General features: G+C 40.1%; 1 protein-coding gene across 1 annotated transcript in view; it reads right to left on the bottom strand.

Annotated features, from left to right (window-relative positions):
- Positions 1-2,877: 2,877 nt before the first annotated feature.
- Positions 2,878-19,371, bottom strand: part of Gmap (Golgi microtubule-associated protein) — a 30,567-nt gene continuing 14,073 nt past the window's right edge. The window contains exons 3-7 of the mRNA XM_018107491.3: positions 8,171-11,046; positions 7,605-7,768; positions 7,313-7,516; positions 3,729-4,010; positions 2,878-3,668 (exon numbers count right to left, since the gene is read on the bottom strand). Of these exons, the coding sequence (XP_017962980.1) occupies positions 3,310-3,668; positions 3,729-4,010; positions 7,313-7,516; positions 7,605-7,768; positions 8,171-11,046 (3,885 nt within the window). The 3' untranslated portion in view covers positions 2,878-3,309. The remainder of the gene's footprint in view (positions 3,669-3,728; positions 4,011-7,312; positions 7,517-7,604; positions 7,769-8,170; positions 11,047-19,371) is intronic.

The following is a 19,371-nucleotide window of genomic DNA, read 5'->3' as shown; positions in this document are numbered from 1 at the left end:
TCTCTCTTGCTCTCTATTACTCTGAATTTGGAAGAAAACGTCGAACGTGAGAATCGCATAGAGAGCTCACCAGTCCGCAGAGCAACAAAGCAACTCGGTTCAGCTAGTCTTAGTTTCAGGCCTTCAAGCATTCATTTCGCGACAGCATTAGACCTTCCACATTCCCGAAGCGCAGTTATTGAGCAACTCTATTTGATAGCAACTTCCCCGGCTACAAATTACTAGTGGTTCAGATGACTGTCAAATACCCTACCAGAACAACAACAACAGCAATTGTTATACTGTATAATATATACATATTTTGTTATATATATATATATAAATTTGTGCAAAGGCAAAAGAAAAACAAAAAACCAAAAAAAAAAAAAAAACAAGAAGAAGCAGCAGCTAAATGTATGACACCCGCCACTTTTCTACTTAACAAATCGACTGTATATATAAGATAATATGTATGAGTATATACATATATATATATATAAACATATATATATACATATGTATATATATATTTCTGTAGCAGTATAACAGTTTGTATTGTGCATTTGCTTAAAGACAACACCAACACACACACACACTGACACACAAAACACAAACACCCACACACACACACACGACTTGTATATATAGGTCGATGCATTTTCTAGTAGATATTTGTTATTTTTGGTTTTTTATTTTTTTCATCTCGCCATTGACTTCTATTAGCAATATTATAATAAAAGCAAAACAAACCGAGCTGTCATACATCTAAATGTTTTCGCAATATCGAAAATGTTACGCGTAATTATATATATAAAACAAAAATAAATTATATAAATAAATAAAAAAAAAAAGAAACAACTATTGTTATCAATTTTTTTTTTTAATACTCGTAACTAAAAATAAAAATTTTAAAATAAAGAAAAGAAAAGATAAGCAAATCATTAAGTTTGAGCGCCATTTTTTATAATACAACTGGAAATATATATATATAAATATAATGTATATATAAATATAATGTATATATATATGTATGTATGTATATATATATATATATATACAAAAAATGCAGTGCGACAACAGTTTTGTATGTATTAATTTTTATTATTAAAAAAAGACACATACACATACATACAGAAACACAAACATAAATTGTTTTTATAAAGAAAAGTATATATACACATATACATATATATACATATACATATGCATACATATATAAATATATATATATATCTATATATATAGATATTATATAAAAGGAAAAATACAAAAAAATAAAACTTTAATAAATGTATTTAAAAATACAAAAAAAAAATAAACAAAATAAAAATAAATATATAAAAACCAAAAATTAAGATACAAAAAGACGCCTGAATTAGTTTGTTACGCAAACATAAAATTATAATTAACTAACTTCAATGTCAAGCAAAAAAAAATACCCAAGAATTAAAAAATACCAAAAAAATACAAAAAAAAACAGCAACAAACTGCACAATAACATCTTAATGTAAAAAATATGAATTAAATATAAATCGCAAAGCAAAAAACAAAAACAAAAATTTAATATTAAACCAGAAATGCGCTAAAAAAAAAAAAAAAACAATGAAACCGAAGTGAATCATTTTTAATTTCATTATATATAAATAATTAATGCTTTTTTAGTTCTCAGCAAGTTGCATAATTTACATAAATGTATAATTTAAAAACAAAAAAAACATTAATAATTATAATACGACTTTAATAAAATGGGCATACAACAAATATTGTAATGTAATAAATAAAAAAAACAAAAAACAAAATAATATATTAAATTAAAAGCGAAATTTTTTCACACTTTAGCTTAATAAATTGTAAAAAAAACAAATACAAAAAAGAACAAAAACTGAAATAAAATGAGATTTAATTGAATTTGTTATGCAAATGAAAAAAAAAAAGAAAAAAAAAAACAAATGCTTTCTAATTGACTGAAACTTCTAAACTCTCCACCTGTTATACAGTAGAACAGTTCTTTTTTTTACAATCGATCTTGTGCTTGATATATTCCACACTTTTTTTGTTACCAACATCATTTCAAGCCAGACAGTAAGATGTCCATCCGTCCGTCTGAGCTAAAGCAGCCTGTAAAATTTAAATAATAAATATTCACGCTGGTTAAGATCCCTTATATATAAATATAGGACGTTAATCGAAGACAAGGAACACCTGAAGATCAACTCACTCCAAGCTGATGATGCGACCCTGCTACCCCCAAGGACTTCCAGCTACAGCATTGATGCGCTTGAATCCATAAGGAATTCCCGTCTGCTTAACTCAAAGACCAAGGAACGATCCATCGTTCCGTATCATCATTATACAAGAGTATAGAGCATACATCCACATATTGAGGAATCTCAGATGCATGTTGAAACTATGTAAAACTCATTTGTAAACTGATCAAATATAGTGAGACTATATTAAAAAAAAATAAAATAAAATAAAAAAGTAATAATAATTATTAAAGATAAATTTACTCAAGCTTTGAATCATTTACCGAATGGCATGAGGGACTATGAGCATACGAAATATTTTCTTATTCAGCCTTTAGCATTACTTTTATTCCTCCTGGGAATATTGGTTTATTCTTCCCCCGCTTTGACGTTTTCTCATACTGTGCTCCTCTGAAGTCTTCTATCCTTTCCCACTTTTCTCCTGCGCTGCTCTACTGCATCTGATCTTTATTTCTGATCTTTATTTTTGCTTTCACTTTGATCTTCTCTCCTCCTGCCCTCTATTGTTGACCTCGTCTCGTCCTAATCAGGAGCAGTGAGGCAGCTCCTCTTCTATCAAGTCAAATCATCTTGATAAGGCAATTCATTTTATAGATTCTGCCCAACCCAATTGAAAAGCAATATTGTATAATTTATTTATAGTTATATATTTATTTCCAGTTGTAAATTTTACTTGTTGCGGTTCCAGCGAGCTGCTCTTAAGGCGCTTCAATGACAGGCGACCAGGGCAGCTCGCTGACTGCCCAATCGATTGGCATTTTATACATAGATTGATTTTTAGTTAACATATTACATATTTACAGATGCGTGTGTGGGGTATTAAAAAAGGGGTATACAAATATGGGTATGTGCTTGTAGCGATAAATACGAGTTATACACTCTGGCCTTGTGCCCGTCGCTGACAAACGATATTTGAATTGCACGCTTTAATATACAACTATTCAATTTTATATGAATTAGAGTTTAGACAAAAAAAAAAATATATATATATAGGTTATCAAAGACACATAATTATAGAGTCAATCACACGCGGAACACACAGCTCCAAGCTGCTCTACAACAATCAAGTGTCGCTGAGAATATCCTTCAATATTGAGCTGGAGTTGCGCGTGGGCGCAAATTCGTTGCTGTTCATGAGCAGCGGTTGCATCGGGGGCAGTACCGAGACGGGGGGCGTGGCATGTCCAGTGCTTGCTGTCGTTGTTGCAATGGCTGTGGCTGAAGTTGACTGAGCTGGCGACGCTATTGCTGCAGCTGCAGCGACATCTCCTGCTCCTCCTCCTCCGCCGCCGGCGCTAGTTGCTTCAGTTGCGTCCGTTTGCTTCGCCATGCTGAGCAGATTGGGTCGCGCCTGCGCCGTTGACTGCGGCTGGGATTCCTGTTCCAGAAACTTGACAAAGGCCTGCACCAAGTTGTCATTGCCTGCAACAAAGAGCTGAGTTAGTGGGGAGCTGTTGCTTCAATAAGTAATTCACAATTTACCTGAGCTGGCACTAGACGAGGCTCCACCGCCACCGCCGAGTATGTTGCCCAGCCAGCTGCTTTGGGGCTTGTTGAGGCCAACCTTATCAGATTCCTGGGCACTGAAGTCTAGCAGAGATGATATCATGCGCAGCACCTGCTGCTTATCGCCCGCATTACCGCTGACCACATAGCCAATTAGCAGGCTCTTGATGAGACTCTTGTCGATCTTGTCCGTTTGGCTGGACTCGCTGCTGCTAAGGCTCTGCTCCAGCTTCCGGTTGGCTTCCTTCAGGCTGTCCACTGTGCAAAGTACCGAAAATAAATTTGCAATTATTTATTATGTAATCGGAGGCATGCAACTTCTTTCTCTCGATCTATCGATGTCTCTCTCTTCTCTCTCTCTCTCTCACACACTCTCGCTTCCTCACAGCTCTTAAGTCTAAGGCTTACACAAAGACGCGCGCGCGTAAAGTTTTTTTTTTTTTGTATTTTTGTTCAAGGCGTGGCATGCGGTTAGTGCGCCCACTGCACGGCGTAGTATGACATAAGTACTGGTTGTTAGTTAATTGGCACACCAGTACCTGATGTAATACTCAACCGTACAGACGCTGATGCTGATGCAGTTGCTGTTGTTGTTGTTGTTGTTGTTGTTGTTGGAGATGCAGATGCAAATGCGACTGCGGCTGCGGCTGCGGCTTGTGGCTAAATTAAGCAGCTGCTTGGGGTCTATAGCTGGGGTCTAGTACGTCTGGTCTGGACTCTACTACTCTGTGTGGGGGGCTGTGTTGCAATGCACGAACTCAACTCAAACAACAATAATATTAGAGATAATAAAGGAGTTCGTATCAAATCAAATCATTTAGCTAACGGGCATAACAAAATCAAATAACAGAAAAATAAATTAAAAAAAAAAAAAAAGTCAAGACAAAAACAACAGTCGAGTACATAAATATATGTACATATACGAAAGGTATATAAATAAATATGTATATATGTATATAGTAGAGGCATACATAATGTTTATATATATGTAGGCTATATGTAAGCAATACAAAGATCATTTTAGTTTTTCTTTTTTTTTACAAAATGTGGCATATGCTGCAGTCTCGAGCAATCTCCAATTGCAAAGTGAGTGCGTCAAATAGTTAAAAATCGCTCACATTTACAAATTGAGATTAATCAATGCTGCAGATAAGAGTTGGACATGGAATATATGTATAGGCATATATATAGAAACATTTATACATGTATACGTTAGATATATATTCATATATCTGTATATATATATAAATTCTTATATATATATATACATTTAGATATATGATGATAACGTATCATATACGATTTACGATCAACTCTTTAACGACAAAAAAAAAAAAAAAACAACAAAAAGAACGTTAAGCAATACGAAATTATAGGTAATAGTACGCAAATTAAATCATACATACAAAATTAAGACTAAAAACAAATAATAGAATGCATACAATGTATATAGAGTTCACATCAATAAATAACCATCATGATTATAATAATAATAGTAATTGTTACAATAATAAGAAGAAAAGCAAGCAACAGAAAAATAAATCAATTACAAATAACACCAATTGAAAGCTGTGCAGACTCCAATTTTAATTTTTGATTTATTTTTTCTTTAATTAATATGTTGTTCCAAATTTGTTTTACTTTAAAATTTAATTAAAATATTATATTTTCTAAAACATTGTTTTTTTTTTCATATTTTCACTACTTATATATATATTTTTTATATTTTTATTGATTTACATTTGTATATAACTTTTTTATTTTCTATATTCTTTTTTTTAATTTTTTAATTTAAAAAATAATAATTTTTAAGTTTTTTTATTTTTTATATTATTTATTTTTTATATTTTTTTTATTTTTTATATTTTTTTATTTTTTATATTTTTTTATTTTTTATATTTTTTATTTTTTATATATTTTTTAATTTTTATATTTTTTTATTTTTTATATATTTTTTTATTTTTTTCTTAAAAATAATAATATTTAAAATTTTTATTTAATTTTTTTCTATATTTACATTTTTTTTTTTAATTTTGAAAAATAATAACTTTAAATAATTTCTAAAGATTTTTTGTTTAATATTTTTATATTCTCTATTCTTTTAATTAAAATAATAATATTTAAATTTTTTATTTAATTTTTTTTACATTTTGTTATTTTTAATTTTTGAAAACTATTAACTTTTACAATATTTTTTAATTAAATTTTTTTTATTATTTTCTTTAATTTTTTTTAATATTAAAATTTTATTTTTTATGTGTTTTATAATTTTTTTATTTGTTTTTATTTTATTATTTATTTTGTGTTTTTTTTTTTTTGTAATTGTTTTTTTTTTTTTTTAGATTTAATTAAGATTGTCCTCTGCACAGTGGTTCCAATACCAGCTAAGCTATAAGCTACAAATTATAATTGAAATTGCAATATGTAAAAAAAATAAATTTTATAAAAAAAAAAACATTTAGTTCACAACACAAAAGGCAACTTGAAAAATTCTGAAATGTGTTGGTTTTTTGTTTTTAGTTTTTTAAATACGTATTAACTGTGTCTGTGTGTGTTTGTGTGTAGTAGCAACAGAAGGAAAGATTAGGTTATTCTTGGTCTGGTGGTGCTAGTGTTGGTGTTGGGTTAGTGCAAGCAGACGGACGTGGTTGAGGGCGGTGCGGGCGTATAAGCTAATTGGATAATGGGTACCGATTGGGTTTACCTGCTCTCTAAAGACCAACTTGGGTTAACAGCCAATATGCCAATTGCCACATGCCGTAGGTGCGATCTTGCGTGTTTTTAATTTGTAATTTTGTTTGTTTGTTTTATTTGGTTTGTTTCAATTTCTTTTGTTGTTTTTTTTTTTTAGTTTTTAGTTTTTAGTTTCTCTTTGCTTTATTTCTTTTTGGTTTGCGCTTTGGTGATAAAATGCAATTCAAAAAAGTATATACCAACTGAAATTCCGAGTGTTTCATATTGGGCATTGCTCCCAGAATTACCAGCTGATATTTACCTTTGAGAATCGGGTGAGGTGACAGCTGGTTCTCTCGCTCTTGCTCACACACTAACAGACATGCAGGCATGCTCACTCACTCACTCACTCACACACTCACTCACTCACTCTCCCTGTCTCTCTCACTCTTTCACACAGCTCTCACACACTCGCAGAAAAAGCAATTAACATTCAAATAGAACTTGGTGCGGGTGTATGCGTGAGTTCGATAAATAGATAAGTATATATATGTATATGTATAACAGTTGATTGTTATGCATATAGGTATGCATGTATGTATATAAATTTGGGTCTGCGTGGATCGTGGGTTAAGAGCATGCCGATAACGTAGCTAATATTAAAGGGTATTGCTAATTGCATAACTTGAAAGTAGATCTGATGCAGAATTGATGATGCGTTTTAGATACACGAAACGAAATTGCCGACATGGGGTACGGGGAGTGGGGTGGGGGGGTGTGGAATGTGGAATGTGGGCGGGTGGTTTGGCTTGGGTGCGGTTCGACGCTGGGAAGTGTTGGGTTAGTCAATATCCATGGACACGCCCGATGCCAGTGCTCAGACTCACCTTCGTCGCGCAGCACAGCGATGGTCTGCTGTCCGGCCTCCAGCTGATCGGAGAGCCGGGATGCGGCGCGTAATCCCTGATTGGCCTCCGCCAGCTGCTGCTGCAGCGCATTTAGCTCCGACTGCAGATGCGCCTGCTGCTCCAGCTGGGCCTGCATCTCGCGACGTATCCGTTGCGTGGCCAGCGTAATCTCGTGCTCCTTGTCTAAGTAGAAGAAGAGCAGCAGCAAATGTCAATGTCAATCTCAATGCCAATTGGAGGCCAATTGGATTCGCTTGGTTTGAGCGCTCACCATTCTGAAATTGTTCCAGCGCACACTGCAGATTGGTTAGGGCCGCCTGTTGCTTCTGTTCCCGGTCCTCGAACTGCCCGATTTTGGCCAGCAGCTCGTCCCGCTGCTGCATCAGCAGCGCATGCTGCGCCTGCAGCGTCTCCGCCTGCTGATTGGCGCGAATGCTGCATAGAAAATCGAGCTGTAAAACTTTTTCCGTCTTATCTGATCGAAGCAAATTCAAAATTAAAGAGCCCTCAAATCGTTCTAGCGGAAATTTCGCTTCACACTTGTAATTAGTTTGTTTGCTGCTGGCAGCTGACAGCTGTTATCGATAACAATCGAAATGGTAATAACGCAGCATATCGAATGCAATTCGAGCCGCTGGCAGCTGGCGAATTCGAATTCGAATTTGAATTCGAATTCGCCTCGCCACGTGTCGCCGCCGTCGAGCGTGACTGGCCGCATTCAAAATGGCCGCCGCCATCGACGTCGCCGTGACTCAACGTGGCCAATTGACACGCTTATCGCCAAGCAATTTGGCCAAACACTAATGAGCCGTTCGGAACGAACGCTAGCTAACTCACCTGGCTGACGTGTAGGCGGTGCTGGATTTGGATACCTCGGTCTGCAGGGCCGCATGCTTGGCGCGCGCCTCGTCCAGTTCGCGCTGCAGCTCGACGCTCTCCTGCGTGTGCAGCTCCTCGATCTCGACGAGATGGGCGCGCAGTCGCTCCAAGTCCCGTTGCAGCGTCGCCTGCTGCTCCTGGGCCTCGATCTGCTGCTGCTGCAGCAGGCGCTGATTGCTCTGCTCGGTGAGCAGATTTGTGGTGAGTATGTCGGACTTCTCCTTGAGGAAATTGATCTGATCGCAGAGCTTCTCGCGCTCCTTGATCAGATCGCGCAGCTGCTGTTCCAGCGGCTGCAGTCGCTGTATTTCCGCATAGTACTGCGTGTTCTCCACGTGCTTCTGCTGCAGCGCCTTGATCAGCTCCTGCTTCTCGCCGTTCAGTGCATCGATCGACTGCTGTAGCTGAGCCATCTCCTGCGTGTGCAGCGCCCTCAGCTGCTCCAGCTGCTGCTCCAACTCCTTCTGCTTCACATCGGCGCCATCTGTCGGCGCTTGCTGCAGTGCCTCCAACTTGGCCTGCAGCTCGTCCAGCTGCTGCTGGAGCTGTTCGCTCTGCTCTGCCCTCGCCTGCAGCTGCTTGCGCTCCTCCTCCAACTGCGTCAGCTGCTCTGCCCGCGCCTCCAGCTCTTCCCTTAGGCTCCTCAGCGTGGGATTGTCCTTCAGCTCGATCTGCTGCTGCTTGCACAGCGCTTGCAGCTCATTCAGCTGGGATTGCAACTGCTCCTGCTGCTGCTCCTGCTGCTGCAGCTGTGCTGTCTTCTCCTCCAGCTGAGTGCGCAGCTCTGCTGCCTCCCCCAGCTGCGACTGCAGCTCCTCCAGCTCCACCTTAAGCTGCTCACCCTGCCGCCTGCTCTCCAGCAGCTGCAGTTCGCTCGTCTGCAATTGGTCGCGCAACTCCTCCAGCTCCTGCTCGGCTTCTGCACTGTGCTCGGACTGCTTCTGCAGTTGCTTCAGCTGCGCCTCCAGCTGCTCGCCTCTCTCTGTGCTCTCGTGCAGTGCCTCCTGCTGGGCGTCCAGCTGGATCTGCAGCGTTCCCACTTCAGCCATGGCATTTGCATTTTCTTTTAGCTTCAGCTCCAGCTGCTCTTGCTTGGCCCGCAGATCCGCTCTCAGCTGCTCCAGCTGCAAGCCCATTTGCGCCTCCTGCGCGTGCTTAGCCCGCTGCACGTCCTCTAACTCCCGCCTCAGCCGCTCCAGCTGAGGGCTGTCGTCCCGTGGATGTTTACTTCTGAGCTCCTCTATTTCCCGTTGCTTTTCCGCCAGCTGCTGTTGTTGGTGCTGCAGCAGCAGCTGCGACTCCTCCAGCTGCTGCTCGAGCTGTGCGATGGTCTCCTCGTGATGCTCCTCGATGGTCTCCAGCTTGTTGCGCTTCACCTTGTCCATCTCGTTGAGCAGCGCCTCGTTGTTCTTCATCAGCTCGTCGCACTGCAGCACATACTGCGAGATGTCCGCCTCGAGCGTCTTCTTGTCGTGCTCGGCAATGAGCAGCTGCTTGCGCAGATCCATCACGTCCCGGTCGGCCATGTCGAGGTGCTTGAGGCGATCGTTCAGCAGGTGATAGGTGCGGTCCAGGCTCTGCCTGGACTTGTCGGCCACCAGCGCCTCGAGCATCGCCATCAGCTGCGATGAGCTGCTCTCGGCCAGGCTCAGGGCATCCAGGTCGAGGTCCATGTCCAGGTCAGTGATCTCCTGCTTCTCCTCGGCAATGGCCTGGCGGAATTTCGCCTGTGCAATGCTCGAGTCCAGCTCCTGCCGCAGCTGGCGATTCTCGGCGCGCAGCGCGCCCAGCTGCTGCTCCAGATCATTGGCGTGCGTCTCCTGGTCCGCCTCGGCGTTCAGCTTCAGCTCCTGGTTCTGCATCGTCAGCTGCTGCAGCTTGCGCTGCAGCTCCAGCTGCAGTTGCTCCTTCTCGCACTCGCTGATGCGCAGACGCGTCTCCAGCTCGTCCAACTGCTCGTTGCGCACATTCTCCGCCAGCTGCCGCTCCAGCTGCCCGTCCTGCAGCTTGGCATTGATGGCCCTCATCTCGGCGATGCTTGACTCCATTTCGGCTAGCTTGTTGAGCAGCGCCTCCTTGGTGGCATCCCCAACCACATTCACATCACCGTCGGCGTCGGCATCTACATCCGGATCTGGATCTGGATCCGAGCTGGAGCCAGTGGCATCTGTATTGCGTACGACTATAAACTCGTCCTCGCTGTGCTTGCCCGTGGAGGAGCTTGTCGACGACTCGGACGTTTTCTTCTCCTTGGACTGCTTCACCAGCTCCTCCAGCTCGCGCTGCAGTTTGTCCCGCTCGGCATCCGCTTGCCGGACGCGCTCGATTAGTTCACCGTTGTCGGCGCCCCGCTTCTCCAGCAGCTGCTGCATCTCGGCCAGCTCCAGCATGCAGCGCTGCAGCTCCGTGCCCTGCTGCTCCACACGCTGCTGCAGCTGCTCCCGCTCCAGCGCCACGGTCTGCTGTTGCTTCTGTTCGTTGGCCAGCTGCGCCTTCAGGCGTGCCATCTCCAGCTCATGCGCCACCAGGCGATCCGCCTGCAGCTGCTTCAGCTCCTGCAGCTGCGCCTGCAGCTCTGTCTTCTGGCCCAGCATGTTCTGCATGGCCTGCTCATGCTGTGCATCGAGCATGTCCAGCGAGTGGCGCAGCTCCTCATTGTCGCGCTCCAGATTCGCAATGGTCAGATTCAGCCTAGACACATCCGGTGTGTCGGGCAGCGCCACCTCCACCAGGCTCGCATCCGATGGGCATTTGCCGGGGCCTGTAGCAGCTGCCTCCGAGCCAGCGGGCTCCCAGAACCAGCTGTCCTCCACATTTTGATCATCGCCCGATTGCTGCACAGGGAAGGGAAGACCAAGAAAAAAACAAATGTAAAGTCAGACCAAATGTTAACTAAAACTTTAGCTAAATATATATATTCGATTCTACATATATGGACTATATTCAGCGAGCACAACTGTACTGCTCGTGCACGTTGCGCATGCGCCCTGTTGCCCGTTGCCCGTTGCCCGTTCCTCAGCTGGAAACCCTTTCGCACACACGCTGTCAGGTGGCCGAGCGCATGATATTTGCGATTTTATGAGAGACGCCGACTAACGTGAATCGTGAATCGTGAGTCAAAAGTCGAGCAAGCCGACTACAAAATGGCCGCCACGCGCCGACGAAGAGGAAGAGCGCTGCAAGGGCTGGCGGCAACCTGACGACAATAAATTGGCTATAAAAACCGATGACTGACTTGATTTGACTTGGCTTGACTTGGCTTGGCTTGGCTTGGCTCCGCATTCGCTCACCCGCACAAGCCGTCAAGACGCACACAACTAACGGAGCTTCAAGTGTCAATTGTGGGCGTGGCCGTATGTAAAGCGCATAGATCATACGCATATACCGCAACGAACATAGCAGCAGCAAATAAGCCCGACACTTGTGCAAATTGGGTTATCTACGAGCAGATACAGTAATAGCCATGTAATCAACTATGTATGTGCGTGTGTGTGTGTGTAGTGTGTGAGTGTAGTGCATGCGTGTGTGCGTGTGTGTGTGTGTCTGGGTGTGAAAACACTTGTGTTTCATAAACAAATATTAGTCAAATTATTCATTCAGTTGCTCGACTCCGTATGGCTATAGCTTTGTCTCGCTCGCACACACACGCACACACCTTGGGTGCTCCATTACCGCTGGCTATGAGCAAGAGCAACAGCAACAGCAACAGCTAGAGACAATCGATCATTTTGTGCGTCAGTGGAACATGCCCAGAATTATGATATGATATGATATGATATGCTATATAAATATCTATATATGTGTGCATACATAAATACATAAACATGTTTATCTATATATCTATGTAGTGCCGGTCAGGACTTAAGTCCACAGATAAGCATACAGTTACAGATACTCACACACACACACAGACACACTCATTATATAGCGCATACGCAGACGTAATGCAAACACAGCAAAACCTTCTCTAATAACAACAATAAACGAGAGCAACAACAGCAACAACAACAAATTGTGGCAAGCAAATGAGCAAGAGGAAGAAGCAGACAACTGCTATGGACACACAGATAAGATAATGGGGAAAATGCCAAAGCAAAGACGCCAGACCAGATACAGCTAAATAAGCAGCCCAGCGACTGCCAGAAGCCAGACCCGAAAATTCCAATGGGATATGACATTATGGATAGAATGGATCGACTGAGCTATGGTTGCTAGGCGCAGAAAATGTGCCAAATATGTGTAATCCAAGAAGAAGACAAGCAGCACAGTCCACAGAGCAAGTCCACAAATATATGATACTATTATAACTGTATTCTGAATGCATTCAAGCTCTTCGAATTTACGCTGAAGCAGCAGAAAAATGAAAAGTTTCAGCGAATAAATACTCTATGAACTCTTGTGAATCCCTTCGCCACACTCACTACTCGTATATGGAACCAGCTATAGCCTAGTAATTACATCGAATATCTAATCAGCTTCAGCTTATAGCGCATTCCATACAATTCGCATGTTTTGTTTTTTATTATTAATTATCTAAGAGATTTCCATTATATAGAGCATTATATATAGCAAGTAAATAGCCGACTTGAAGGTATGTAATCTGTGCTATAAATATTAAGGTAATCATCATTAAATAACAGTTGAATATTATACAAGAATTAACTAAACTTGGAGATCTTTCAGTTTTATCTTTTATAAAGAAATAAATCAATAATTAAAAAATAATAAATAAGTGATAGATCAGGAAAATCTATTAAATCCGAAAGGCATATAACAATATACAAAATATATTATACAAATGTCAAGTTTTTACCTCTTGTAGTTCTCAAGCTCGGAGAAAACTAAAGCTTAACTCAGTTTTTGATAAGATATATACATATATACAACTTACTGAATATTTGCACTAATATACCAAAAATCTCTCTAAAATCAAAATAATTACATAGAAAACTGGTAAAAACTTGTGTGAATGTTTCCTAGAAAGTTGATAAACCCAATGAGATGGAAGGGGGACGCACTGCCAATTTTTAGATATGAGTTCAACTACATACATATGTATGTATTACTGAACAAATTCAATAAAATGTAAGCACACATGCTCATAATCTACCCAGGAGTCTTATCAATATATCGTTGGAATTTCGGAGGGCGCGAGGAGTGGAAAGTGCCGAATTACGAGGAAAATAATAAAAATAACTAAATTGAATAATAGTAAAATGAAATACATTTGTCGTGAAATCATTTCGAGGGAATTATTAAAACCATTTTTTCTTTTTTTTTTTTTTGTTATTTTGTTGGATTTGTAATAAGTCTTTGCGCTACCATCGCCCATTGCCATTGGCATTGCCAGGCTTATCTTATCGCCGCCGCACCATAACATAGCCCAGCCCAGGGCGTGTTGCGCGACATCGAACAGGTCCGCACAGAAAGGGGACTCATTTATTGGACGATTGTTTATAAATATATACAATATACATATATTGGAGCCCTGTACCCTGGGCGCTGGCATCAGCAGCAACGGGACCCGTGGGACTCACTAAAACCTAAAACAAACACACACATGTGTGTGTGTAAGCTGAAAATTGAGAGAGTCGAACCCATTTCTATTTGGATCAGCAGCGAATTCGACCAAATGGGTCTCTGGTTGCCCGTCTGCATTTGCAACTTGGTTGGGTGTTTGGTTCCGTTCGTCTGAAACGGAGCCAAACTCGATTGCCAATTGTAAACAATACCACGAATTTCGCGCTCAAGTGCAACTTGGCAAGGCAACGCACTAAGCCAGGCTCGAAAGACACACAAAAAATTGCCAACAGATGGCAAAGGTCTCGCCACAACGCATATGCCTCAAATTTGGCGTAGTACAAAAACTACAAGTAGGGTTTTCTTGTGGAGACTGAGTAGTATATATCTGAGATACAGCCAACTGAAATACCTGATCGTTGTTAGTGTAGGGTATCTGAATACCCAGCTTGTGGGTAATATAAGAGCAGCATTATATCAGTGCCTTTTAGATCTTCATTCAGCTTGGGAAGCTGGCGAGATCAGCTCATGTGCAGGCAGTTCAAAGCCAAGCTCAAGTGTAGGGAATCACTTCAGAGTCGAACTAAATACCCACTGCAAGTACAGGGTATCTAATTACAGTTGCAATTGTGGTGCCGATGATCAACTGCAGTAGAAAATATATACATATATTTTATCACGGCAAATAGTTAAAGTAGGGTATACAAAAATATGCCTAATATAAATGCATATGGCTCTCTCAAGCAAAGAACTTGAAAGAAGTAAAAATGAGAAATTTTCAAGAAAATAATACTGTCTAAAAATACTACAAAATATATTTAGTAAAAAGAGCTATTGTAAAGGGACGTTTTATGGCATAAATATATATATAACATAAGTTTATGAAATAGAATTATTATATATATGTATTTATATATAAAGATGAATTTTGATTTGATTTAATTGATTTAATTTTTCTAACCAAGCAGCTATATAGTGTTGTTTTAAGCACTAAATATGCGCTTATCTAAGCACAAAATTACTAAAAACAAAAAAAAAATGACTTAAGGTAATTTTTTTTTTTCGAAATCTGAAGCAATTAAAATATAAATTATGAGCATGCATGACTTTTTCTTTTGTGTCTCTGACTCTGTCTGTCGCACATATATGTATGTGAATATCTATGTATATATAGCAATATCTCCACATATACTCTATGTTCTAACGAAATGTGCACTTTGCCTTTCTAACCGTCAACGAAACTAACTCGAAAATGACTTATCATAAAGTCGTATAATTTAGTGCATGCAGTTCAATATTCAGCTAAAAAGCTGGAGATGAGGTAGAAGAAGAGCAAAATAAAGTCGAGAATTACTTTGCTAAGCTAATAATACGAGAAGATGTCAAGAGAGACAAAAGTCGAAAGTCAAGGCGAGAAAATTACGATGAAATCTCATCGTCGTCGTTGTCGTCGTCGTCATCGTCGTCGTTGTTGACCAGACCAGACCAGACCAGACCAGGCCAGGCCCAGGCCAGACGACAATCAGCTTCAGTCATAATTAAGTACACGTACTTATTACACACCTCTATGTAAAGCTAATGAGCATTTAAAAAATAACAGCAACAAAAATTATGGGACTTACATGTTTTTTGTCTTCTCTTCTTCTTATTCTTCGTCAATTGTCAGCCAAAAGTGGCAACGGCAAAAAAAAAATTCAATTTTTAATTTGGCAGTCGAATTTACGACTCTATCTCACAGTTTTTTTCTTTTTTAAAAGTTCGACGGGAGCAAAAAAAAAAGTGAACAACAACAGCAAAAAATAATAGAAAAACGTAAGTAAATTATTGTAAAGTACATAGAACGGAAAAAAACCCGGTTAATTTTCACTTGGCTGGCACTTGAGACTCGCTAGCGACGTCGGCGTCGTGTGTAGTGTTCGCGTTTTTCTTTCATTCGATTATAATTTATTTCTTAAATTTGTTTCTCTCTCTCTTATTTTTGCCTTAAACTTTAAACGTTTTGAGCGCGGCCACAGCAACAACAGTAAAAAAACACAATAAAAAAAAAATATATATACAATACCGGGCACGGCAATAGGAAATGAACTCCAAAATCGAATTGTTCAGTTGGTTAGAGTGGGCAAACGTTTGCCGGCAACTGCAGATAGCGGCGCCAGTTGGGCCACAGCGTTAACGTGTTGCCCGCAGCGCGACCGATCGACGAGTGAACGCAATATGCATTGCGCTGTTGGGGAAAATAGCGAAACGCTGAGAGCCATGGCGTCGGCAGCGACGGCAGCGAAGGCAGCGCAACGGCATCGCAACGGCAGCGTAACGATCACACGCGCGCTCACTCACTCGCACACACACACGCACACCGAGCTGCATTCGCCGACTGTACGCTCGTGTGTCTACATGTATGTATGTATGCATGTGAATCAATATGCCGATCGTCGCGCTGCCGACGCGTCGCTGCCGACTTGAAGTTGCTCAGTGGCGACTCCTGTCGGCCAACGTCAGCAGATTGCAATCGAAGCTTGAGTGCTTTACACATATACAAATGCATATGTCTGCCTGTGTGCGTGTGTGTGTGCGTGCGTGCGCTTGTTAGCCTATGAGCGCTCAGTTCACTAGCGTCGGCTCAGTGGCGACTCCTGGCGGCCAAGCGCCCAAACTTGAGCACTTTATTTATATATACGAATGCCTTTGTATGTGTGAGTGCGTGTGTCGTAATATGTATGAGTGCTCAGTGGCTCAGTGGCCCAATGGCGGCTCCTGGCGGCCAAGCGCCGCCAACGTCAGCTTTTTGTAGCCAAAAATTTGAGTGTGGAATCTCATGGGAACTCAATGCAGACTAAATGTGGTGCCAGAACCCCAAGTATCAGATCAGTCTAGCTGATCAAATTACGTGCTCAATATGTATGACTTAAAGGCTGAAGTTTTTGTTCTTCCCCGTCTAATAAAAAAGTAAATTATAAGTAGAATCAATTGTTGTTTAACTCTTTCGTGCTTTGTATATTGTATATTGATTAAAAAATTCTGAACCCATTGAAAATGGCAAATCGAGGTTTATTGGTCTTATGAAAGTATATGAAACAGACAGAAGAAGGCAGAAGGGGGCGTGGCCACTCCGTAGAGTATTTAGTATTTCTCAATCAGCATGACAAGCTGAGGTGATCTAGCAAAGTCCGTCTATCCGTCTGTCCGTTCGTATGAACACAGAGATCTCGTAAATCATAAAAGCTAGAAACTTGAAATTTTACATGTATATAGCAGTACGCAGTACGAGTATATCACTTGTTTTGATAACTCATCCCCATTACCTTAGTAACGCCAATAATGAATCATTTGAGTTTTATTTTTAATCTTAACTTGGATACCACTAAAGCTGGCAATTTCTGATTTACTGCCTAGATCCAAATATTTAGTAATTTATTGACTTTAGATACCACGCTCCCCCCTCTAAACTGAAAAGAATATACTTTCCATATTAAAGAATTACGCTTTGAGAAATATCCACATTTGCAGGTTACTCTAACTCTTTAAAAGTTTAATTAGGAAGGCCCATCTATACGAATAAAGTCCTATGATATAGCCCAAATTGTGCAGTTAGCAGAGCGCGAACAAGGTTCAGGGTGTCTAATAGTCGAGCAGTTTCGGCTGAAGCACTCCTACTTGCTATAATTGTTATTTAGCAGCTTGTCTAATTGCGAGTACTTGAAGTTTGAGCTGTTTAGCTTAATGAGTTAATTCGTAGGAAAATCTTTGAGAAGATAGTAGAATACGTTTAGATATAGCTATGCATATCTAATGCAATATATAGAGTGTGTGAGGGAATCCAAGAATTCTACAAGAAGAAAACCCACTTCAACAACTTTGTGAGCTTGAAATGTGCATACATAGCTCTGATCTACACGAGGAGCATTCTTAAAACCATTGGCTCGTTGCATTTGATCTTTAATTTCCCCAACTCACTTGAAAGCCATTCTCAATAGTCTCAGGCAAAGTATTGTCTCACGCACTCAATAATTTCTCATATACTCAAAAAATAAATAAATAAATAAATCAGAATGCTCCTCAGCTATCTTTTGTTTACTGTCTGTATAATCGCAGACATTACTCAAATTGATTATTGATGATTCTTCACATGTCTATATATACAGCTCATTTAATTTCATTTCCGCTGATCTCCGATTCGGTGCTATAGAATTTGTGCATTGCGAGCACATGAAATGATCCTCTCTCTAATCATATTCAAACAGAGGTGCACAAGACACCGTCCAGTTGTGCACACACAAACAATTCCAGTGTCCAGACTAGCATACATGTGTGTGTGTGTATACCTCAACTGAGCTGTATACATACATATATATATATATGTGTGTGTATATATACTTTTGTATATGGCATATCCAACTCCGACTTGTGCTCTCCATTTCAAAACTCAAATAATGCGCGTTGGCTATTTAACTTGAATTTAAGTGACAACGCTTTTATTTGCTTTCATTTTTTTTTTTTTCGTTTTTTATTTTTGTTTGTTCTCAACGGCGACTGCTGGTGGCGACGCCGACTCCTAACGACGCGTCGCTGCGCTTTTGTATCTTCAGCGGCAAACGATCTCAAATGTAGTTTTCAGTTTTAAGATAGATATATAACAACAACTTGTTGAAAATGGGCAAACAAATATTCACATAGGTGTAATTCCAGGTTTGTGTGTGTATGTGTGTGTGTGTGTGTGCGAGACTCTCTCTCGTTAGGTGGACAACCTTAAACGTGGGCTTTGCGTCCATACAGCATGAAGTCTAGGGCATACAGATAAAACATAAGCGCACAGAGACCCAGTCAAAGAGTGCAGAGCTATTTGCACAGCGAGAGAGAATAGCAGCAATACATACATATATAGATATAGATACAGATATAGATATATGTAGATACACACATTCAGATAGCAGCATGTTTATGGGTGAGATACAAAGCGAAACTATGGAGAAAAAATAAAAACGGAGAACGACCAATGGGAAAGGGAATATGTACTATATGACTTTCTCGGAATAGGCCTGTGCTCTGATATCAGCAGTTCCTATATGAGTAACCGGATGAAATTTACATACGTAATGTGAAATGAACTTGCATTAGAAAGACGCACGTAGATAAGGAAAGTTTTCACACTGAGAAGGAATTATAACACTGATCAAGTATATATATAGAATGTTTATTACAGTATTAACTCGTATTAACTGAAAATGGTTTGTTTAAGATAAATCAGATTAAGATAAATCAACCTCAAATGGTAATCCATATTTGAAACACTAGAAACCCAGCTCTAAAATTGCTGCAAATAAAGTTTTGTTCACCAAATTCATCTTGCTCCCAGTTTGTTATATGCTAGTATAACAGCGTGTTATAAGCTGGCATATTAGTAAAACAGATGAGCTTCCCATTTACGTTGCTTTATATGCTGTTATACTGGCATATGAAAAACTTGTATACTACAATATGACTATTATACAAGAGTACAATATACTGTTATACAAAGATATGGTAAACTGTTATATATATAAGCTGCTATGTTGACATATAAGAAACTGTTATATTGACATATAACACACTAATATGTTAGCATATAAAAACTGTTATACTAGCATATGATATGCTGCCTA

Source organism: Drosophila navojoa, chromosome X (genome assembly GCF_054131105.1).
Source record: "Drosophila navojoa isolate 15081-1374.11 chromosome X, UAZ_NAV_1.0, whole genome shotgun sequence".
NCBI lineage: Eukaryota > Metazoa > Arthropoda > Insecta > Diptera > Drosophilidae > Drosophila > Drosophila navojoa.
Note: the sequence above shows the minus strand (reverse complement) of the source record. Positions and strands in the feature narration are given on the sequence as shown.